The following is an 8,926-nucleotide window of genomic DNA, read 5'->3' as shown; positions in this document are numbered from 1 at the left end:
ACGCAGCCCCGATCGAAGCGCTGCCTTATGGAGAAAGTCGATTTGCACACCCCGGGACCAAATCATCTCATTTACAAGCCTGGGCCTTAGAACTTTTCTTTATTAACACTGCCTCCCCCCAGGCCCGGCAGAAAAAATCTGTATCATTAGTACTGTTGTGTTCGGAGGGTAATATTATTGAGGAGGGGAGGGAGCTGCTAACGGTCCCCAGAAAAGCATCCTAACCTGCCAATTTTAGGGCAAGGTTCAGTGGGCAGGGACTGTGGGAGGGGCTTTCAGAGAGGACAACCCAGGCACTGAAGCAACGTGGGATTAGCAATGCGAGGTGTTAATTTTCCGAATGCAACCTAACTTAGGTACCAACTGAATTCCCGGAGGCTGGCAGGAAGGATTCAGAGACAGAGACACTGCTCAAAGCGGGGCACTCCTGCCCTGCCCAGGGAGTTTCCTTGCGATCTGGGTCTCCATGGATTGCAAGAGACACAGCTTCGGAGGCTCCGCTGAGTACAGGGGGCCGCGTGCCGGCGGCCCTCCAGGACACGGAAACAGAAGGGGAGATGCCAGGAAAGCATCTCCACGCCGTGCTGGCCTCTCCCGGCAATAACAGGGAGAAACTGTTTATGGGGTCCCTGCTTCCCAACACTGCATTTGTTCCGCACAGATTCACCAGCAGGTAGTAAAGCAAGTTCGGGGGCTGGGGACAGACAGGATGGAACAGGTGCCCTCCAGGGCTTCAGAAGCCCACGGGACAAATGGCCATGCACGTAGACAGATGGAGGACTGACACAATCGAGCTGTACCGTCAACACAATGTCCCAGGGATGGAATTTTCCTTCTGTGGGAGGCAGAGATTTCTCTAGCCTCCTCATTCACGAATTCAGTCAACACGTCTAAGTAAACACCTGTCCCTTGCTAAGCACAGGTCTAGTCTCTGTGGACAGGGCATTTAACATCACAGACAAAACCCCCTGCCCTCAGGGGGCTTCCATTCTAGTGGGAACCCAACGAGGAACACGGACTAGCTGCTACCGTTCTTGGTTTCTAGAAAAGAACTGGCTTTGTTTCTCATACAGCATTTTCTTGTTTGAAGTGAGAAAATGTGGAAGTTCAAGTAGGTCATCTTGAACTCTACTCTGCTCAGCACCACACCCCAAGGAACCAGGTGACACCTTTTGCCTGGCTCCTCCCTCCTCTTAGCCTAGACCTCCCCCCTTGCACCTCCCGTCCCTTTTCGTCAAGGTTCAACATGGCTACAAACATCTGCTTTCCCCCACCAGACTGTACTCACCGGGAAATGAGGTAGAGACACTTGGCCATTGGCCTTCACACTGCGATGCATTTCTCTCTGGAGCTGTTTCTTACTCCCCACACGGTAAGGAGGGATTCCATCTCTAAGGGAAGGGAGAAGACAGAAGCCACCGGCTCACGAGGATGCTTGCAGCACAGGGGGCCGACTCACAAGCCGTTCCGGGATCCCACCAATGGGCAGAGCCACAGATCTCCAGGTAAGTGTGCCATCTGTGCCGGGCGTCATGGCTCTTCCCAAGGTTGGACTGAAAGATCAAACTGCCAACCGCCCCGCATGTCAGTCATCTCTGTAAACCTGGCTGCCTCTCAGGTTCAGGGTCATTAAGTTGGAAAGAGCTTAGTAAAATCATCTCTCAAGCTTTGCCTTAGAACAGATTACACTCCACCCAGCCCAAAGTAAAGGCTCCCCTATTTTATTCTATAGGTGCCCCAAGTAGGAGACTCTAAGGCCCCTTTGGGCCTCCCCACAGTCTGTTGTACTGCCGCAAATCAGGAGACCAGGGCCTTATGGAGTGAGCACACCAGGGAAAGTAGTGTAGGAATAGGGACCACGCCCACAGAAGGCGGAACCAGGCGTTCACGGCAGGTGTAATTCTCCAACAGTCCAGCTCCTGACTGTTGCCAAATTTCTTCCTTTCATAAATCATCACAAGAATATCTTTGGGCGCCTTCCTTCCCCCAGCTCCAAACCCTACCACCCCCAAACTAAGGAAATGCCAAAGACACATGACTAAAGTGGGCATAAGGAGAAAGCCCCCAGTACGTGGCAATCTGCGCAATTCATTCAAATATTTGAGTACCTATTATGCGCCAGACCTTGTTCCAGGCACTGGGTGAGAAAGCAGTGAAGGGGGGGGATAAAAATGCAGACAGCTGCCCTCATAAGGCTTATGGTCTAGTGGGTGGCAGGCAAGGAGCAAAAATACCAAAGCAGAGTCTACAGCAGGTTGGAAAGCGGTAATAAGCAGTAGGACAAAATACAGGGCAGGAAGTGGGAAGAAAGGTGGGGCGGGGGCGGGGGTTCCAATGACGTTCTGGCTGTGAGGGTGACCTTTGAGTGAAGACTTGAAGGCGGATGAGCCCCTACGTCCTTCATCACATTCAGTCAAGTGGAATTAAGAAGAGCCTCTGGGGCGCCTGGGTGGCTCAGTCAGTTAAGCATCTGACTTTGGCTCAGGTCATGATCTCGTGGTTCATGAGTTCAAGCCCCACATTAGACCCTGTGCTGACAGCTCGGAGCCTGGAGCCTGCTTCAGATTCTGTGTCTCCCTCTCTCTGCCCCTCCCCTGCTTATGCTCTGTCTCTCTCAAAAATAAAAAAAACATTAAACAAAAATAAAAAAAAAAAAAAAGAATTTTGTGCTTGAAAGCCGTCAAGTGGTCAAGGTGTGACTATTTTCCCACTGCTGTCCCTTCTGGAGGCCACTTATTTACAGAAGCCTCAGGGTTCCAACATTCCCAGACTGAATCATACTTGGAGGCTGTAAATATTGAGATTAGGTATTTGGTTATTTCCCTTTTCCTGGTGTTTTGTTCATCACAGGGTGGAAGGAAGAAAAACATCTTGGGCTCATCGGTGGTGGGTGAAAATCAGCAATGCCTAAAAATACCCGGGAGCAGCCGTGGGGTAACTGGCTGACCTCTAGCTCTTCGTCTGTAAGGCCCCAGAATTCCAAGGGGCTGAAATTTCCAGAAGTCAGTGACCTAGGCCAGGTCACCAGGCCACCGTGGAGATGACACAGATCTATATGGTGGTAGGTCAATACATCAATGAGGTATGTTAGCCAAACCCTGGCTGGGAATTAGCATGTGAAGGATCCTCGTACTGAGGGCACAGAGTGAGAATTGGGGTCAGTCTGAAGCAAGGACATACACACAGGGTGAGTCCTGGCCCAGAGAGAGGCCAAGAGGGTCAGAGAGAGCACAGCAGGTGACCAGTACAGGTGGACTCTCCCAGACAACTTCTCTCTCACTTGACCAGGCCCTCGAGGGCCAGGCAGGATAAAAGATTCTAGGTTCAGAAACTTAACTGAACCACCTGGAATGTGTTTACCGGAACTCCGTGTTGTCACTCTGGGATCATCTACAAGACGGGAGAAAACCGGGTGCTCGTGAGCTGAGTTGGACCAGTTGTTACTGGCTTGAGCAGTAACCAGATTCTACACCGGGGGCCGGATTCTACCTCGAGGCCGTCAGCCCCTATGTAGCTGTTCCCACTGCAGGTCAGACTCATGTGACCTATAGTCCAACTTTATTCTCACAAAATCCCAATTTCACCAAGTTTTAAGACGATCAGTGACTCTGCAGCTCTCCCTAGAGTCAGTCGGTAGCAGTTAGACCCCGGGTACAAATCTGAGCTGCTGTTGGGCTCCAGAATGGGNGTTAGGGGAGCCAAGCTTCCTGAGGGCCCATTTCTCAAGCCCTGTCAAGTCACGTGACATTCTGAAGGGGCAAATGGGAGCTCTGGGAAACATTCTGGAACATCTTACCCCACCACTTAGTACTCACTGGCTATGGGGCATGCCAGGTGGTTCCCAAGGCACAGTGAAGATTCTCTTGTCTCTTACCTAATGCTCCTTGTGGGGTGGGGATGACCACGGGGCTTCCCCAGATTGGGTCTCACGTTGACCTAACCAACCTCTGCTGTCCCAGGGCTGCGAGGCAATGTCCCAGCCCTAGTCCTGACCAGCAACTCCTCTGGGGACTTAAGGGTGGATGGCCTCTGCTCCAGGCCTCCTTCCTGACAATGTCGGCAGGGGTGTGTGTGTGTGTGTGTGGCGGGGGTAGGAATCAAGCACCTCAAAGACTTCACTGTGATACCCGCAAGGCTTCAAGAGTCCTAAAGGAGGTCCCCATCCATCTCGTCCAAGACTGTCCTCAGGTGCCTGCTAATAGCCTCTGCTCTTCCCCTTTCCACACAGATGCAAATCAGCAGGCTCTGTTCTACCTCTTTTGCTCTTTCCATACACGCCAGAAGGAAGAAGAGAATTGGAGGAAGTATGTAAAGTGGTGGGGGGGGGGCAGGGGAAGCAGGTCNAGGTCAGACAAGAGATGTCACCTTGTAGAGGCTCAATGAGGCTTAACGGGTGCCTTCACGGCAATGGCGCTTTACCTCCCCACCAGCCAAGAGTCTTCTTCCAAAACAGCCGCTCATTCCAGAAGAGGGCCGCTCTTCTCTGTGCTCAGGCTCCAAAAGTCTAGGATCCATTTCCTGGATGCTTAGCACTGCGAGCTGAAGAGTGTCCGAGTTTCCGTCCCTATCCCGTCTCCTTTGATTACAGGCATTTTAGCTAACGAGCCCGCTGTTTCTGGGGAGCAATGGTTTTGAAGCGTGGGCTCCACTTAGCTGCCATTTAAGCCGAGCCAATTAGCTTAGCCTTTTGACTCCGCGGTGCCCAGCCTAACCCGAGCGCCGTCTTCCCCAGGCTTTGCCACCGCCGCCTCACGCGTCCGCGTGTCCACTCGCATTCCCATTTGGCAACCGCTCAGAAGGCAACCTCTGATCGCAGCCAACATCAAAAGCCTGGTTTGTAAGATAAGATAATATTTGAAGTTCACTCAGATGCTTTCCCTGGTGTCCAAAGCAAGCCCATAAATAAGATATAAGGAAATACAAAGAAGGAAAAGAACCTGAGCCACCCTCTGCACGCAACGCGAGGGCAGCATCATCTGGCGCCATTTGGGGACACCCCGGGCAGAAGCTAACATCGAGCTAGTCCTGACGGTTAGAGAGAGCGGCTCCGCGCAGGAAGCAGAGACAGAGAGACAGACAGGCGCCCCCACGTCAGAAGCTTCCAGGCTTCCGGGCTGCCTCTGACCTGCTGCTTGTGAGGTTTTCTGCCTCCGCCCGCCCCCACGGGCCGCATCTCCTGGGCCTGATGTCCCGGAATGGTCTCCGCAGTCCTCTGTGCCCAGCACTCCAAGGCCTGGGCCTGAGGACTTTGCCGGGAGGCTGGCAGCTAACTTCAAAATAAAAAAAAAAAAAAAAACCCAAAAAAAAAAAAAAAAAAAAAAAAAAACCCAAAAAAGAAAGAAAGAAAGAAAAAAAGCCAGCCAGCAAGCTATTTCTTCTGAGGAGGCAGGTGTCAGAGTACAACAGCCTCCTCAGAGGCCTACCGCGAAGGCCCAGCCATCTTTACCAGGGCTTTTCACTCAGTGGGAAAACAGAAGGCAGCAGTGGGCTGTGGGTGAAGGCAACGGCCCCTCTGGGGGACCCTGCCTGCTCCGTACCTGGGGGTCCCGGCGCCCCGGAATGGCCGGTCCTGCCCAACTTCTACTCGGCCCTCTTTGCAAAGGCCCCCGGGGCGTCACTGGTCCTGTGGCAACGAGACCATTGCTTCTCGGGCTTGTGTCTAATGGACTCCAACCTTCTGGAGCCTATTGAGGGCCGCCTGTGACCCCCTCTCCCCCTCGGCGGCCGGTCCCCTCCCCAGCTCCCAGCGGGGTGGCCGGCCCCACTCCCCAGCCCCCCGGCAGCCCCCCCGCAGCCTGAGCCGGCCATTGTGACGGGGAGAAACAGCCAGGGTTCTTTTCACGCTTTATGGGGCGCTCCTATTCACTTGTCCAAGGAAATTTCAAAGGGGCCTGCTACCCTCTTATCCCCGCTCAGCTTCCCCGCAAGAACAATGGGCTGAAAGCGGTTCAGTTCAGCTTTTCATCCCCCACACATTTTATTTCTCGCCTGCTCCGTGCTCTCATCTGTGCGGGGCCCACAATTGGCAGAGCTCTGAAGAGGGGTCTAATCCTGGCCCTGGGAATCCCGGGTGACCCGCCCGGTGCTGGGCAGGTCACACACACCCGGGGCCAGCCGGCCAGAAGGCGGCTGGCGCAGCCCGGGCCCTCACACCGAGCTCGGAGGGCAGGAGGGCAGGAGGGCCAGGGGACCCCCAGCGCCTGGCAGCCTGAGACCCTCAGGAACGGCCTCCTCCCCCATCCGATGGGCTCTTAATCTGGAGACCTCTCTGTCCCCCACTGCAGGCAGCACGAGGCAAACTGCCCTGGACGGACCACTGCCCAGAGAGAAGGATCCTGCGCTCACCAGCGATTCGCCCCCAGCTGGAATGAACACGCCCAAGTGGGTATAGCCACGCCGGCCACATGGGATAACCTGCCCACTCGGGAGAAGACTGAGACAGGGCCACCTGACGCTCCGTCAAGATCGCACCCAGGCCGCCTGGTGGCTCAGTGGGTTGAGTGTCCAACTCTTGATCTCAGCTCAGGTCATGATCTCATGGTTCGTGGGTTCGAGCCCCACATCGGGCTCTGCAGCTGACAGTGTGGAGCCTCCTTGGGAGTCTCTCTCTCTCTCTCTCTCTCTCTCTCTCTCACACACACACACACACACACACACCCCACCCCCCCTCAAAATAAATAAAAAACAACAACAACAAAAAAAAAGATCAGACCCAACACAGAGGCCCAGGTCTCTGTGCCTTCCAGGCACTTTCCCTTAGCCTTGGGGTCCTGGGTCCTCCCCACCAATCCCAGCAGCTACACTGCCGGAGGGGCAGACAAGCCTGAGGTCCTGCCCCTTGGGACCCAGGGCTATCTAGTGTACCTCAAAGAGAAAGCTGCTCATCAAGGGCTTGCCCTTTTCCATCTCTACATCCAAGTGGCCTTTACTGGCCCGCATCCTGACCCCGGCGACCTGGACCAGCTGACTGGCAAAGGTAACTTCTCCGATCCCGGATGGGGGTTAGCTGGTGCTCCAAGTGGGAAGGGTGAGAACTTTCAAGTCATCTCTAAATAAAACTGAGAAGAGTTCTTCTGGGAAAGCATGAGGGCAGTGGGGGGCAGCGTGAAGGGGAGACACTGAGAATGTGCTCCCTCCTCCCCCTCTTCCAACCCATTAAAAAGGAAAGCAGTGCGATTCCCTAATAAAGGAACTCAAAGTGGCTCAAAGGTCTCAATATCAGCTGGTCCTGCTAACATCTCATGTTGGCAGTTTACGTGCTGGTGGGGAGGGGACTGACAGGCAAAAAGCAAGGAAGGACCTGCGTCTGGTCTGGATCTGAGCTGTCTTGCTGGGCACGCGCTGGGCCTTACCGCCCCATCTGTGAAATCAAGAGTGACTGCCGGCCTTCCTGCTTGGGGCTTGTGACGCTCAAACACATATGGGGACTACGCCACCGAGTTCGCTTATCATGCTCCCTGAGCAACACCTCCGTCCATGGTGGGGGCTGAAAAGCAGGCAGGGACCAGGAAGCAAGCCCAGAACAGTCTCTAAGAAAACCAAACAGAAGCCTTACAGTCTTAACTACAGCTGACTTAGGAGATCCACTCAACGCCTTGGTTCAAATCCAATTTACTCATTTTACTCAAAAGGTTAAGACCCCCATACAATCCACAAATAAAAGCTAAATCAGGAGTAATGTTCTAGAAGTGAGCACATACAGGAGCAAAAAGGGACAGCAGGCAGGATGACCGAGGGAAAAAAGAAACAACTATTTTTTAAAAAGCCAGTATGTGTGTACAGGGGCAGACGGCCTTCCATAACCTTGGAGTCCAGGAGATAATACTACAATAGAGTGCGAAAACAGAGCTTCGTATTAAAATATTGGGATCAAGAAATAAATTATGCCTGGGGCGCCTGGGTGGCTCAGTCCGTTAAGCAACTGACTTTGGTTCAGGTCACGAGCTCATGTTTCAGGAGTTTGAGCCCCACATCGGGCTCTGTGCTGACAGCTCAGAGCCTGGAGCCTGGGTCTCCCTCTCTCTCTCTGCCGCTCCCCTGCTTATGCTCTACCTCTCTCTCTCTCAAAAAAAACCAACATTAAAAAATAATAATAAATTGTACCCAATATTACTCAATATAAACCAAAAACGTATTCTTTTTAAGAACTATGACCATCAAGTGATAATTGCTCTCAAGTGCAGAGACTCAGTCATTATGAAAAACTCACTTCAGTGGAACCCCTCATTTCTCCATGTTGGATGAAAGAGGTGCACCCTTCTTCTATTTTTACGGATGCCAAAATAGTGTTCTTTTATTAAAACGGAACCTTTCCTCTGGTGGCTCCCTCTCTCTTTACCAATGGGGGAGTCTGAGAGGACACAGTGAAAGCCACTGGGAAAACCAACAGCAGAATCCCAAACCAACCAACCCCATCAACTTCCCTTCCAACGGGTGCCATGCCACAGGCCGAATAACGGGACACTGGCCAGCGGAAACCAGGTGATTTCAAACAAACTGGAAGAATAGATGGTCCAGTTTTAGGCAGCTACAACGAGCCAACTCTACACGTGCTATAAAATACAGCTCGCGTGTTTGCCTTTCAAAACTGTTCCCGTGAGCAAAAGAACTTGCTACTGGAAGACCCTTGTGGGAAAGCCTTGGAAGACCACTTCTGGAATGGGAGTCCTCAACTGGAAGCTGGGGGAGCTCTTGGGGGGGCTCTGCCCAACCCCAGGCCCCACCTCCCTTGGCTCCCCTGGATCAGAACCTCACACACGCACACACCACGGTAAGACTCAGAATGGCTGCCCTCCACGTGGAGATCACCACTGCGTGACTTCAAGTGATGTACAGTGCACATGGTGACGCCCACCTGCTGACGTCATCAGGCCCAGCGCCCTGACGACCTGGACTGTGGTTTAGAAAGCAAAGGAACAAACGCCAG

General features: G+C 53.2%; 1 protein-coding gene across 1 annotated transcript in view; it reads right to left on the bottom strand.

The window, feature by feature from the left end:
- The window catches only part of AXIN2 (axin 2), a 27,553-nt gene that overhangs the window by 7,163 nt on the left and 11,464 nt on the right, over positions 1–8,926 (bottom strand). The window contains 1 exon segment of the mRNA XM_077780364.1: positions 1,275–1,391. Coding sequence (XP_077636490.1) covers positions 1,275–1,391 — 117 coding nt within the window.

This window comes from Crocuta crocuta, unplaced genomic scaffold (genome assembly GCF_008692635.1).
Source record: "Crocuta crocuta isolate KB4526 unplaced genomic scaffold, BGI_CrCroc_1.0 scaffold288, whole genome shotgun sequence".
Lineage (NCBI taxonomy): Eukaryota > Metazoa > Chordata > Mammalia > Carnivora > Hyaenidae > Crocuta > Crocuta crocuta.
This window is presented reverse-complemented; position numbering and strand designations above follow the sequence as displayed.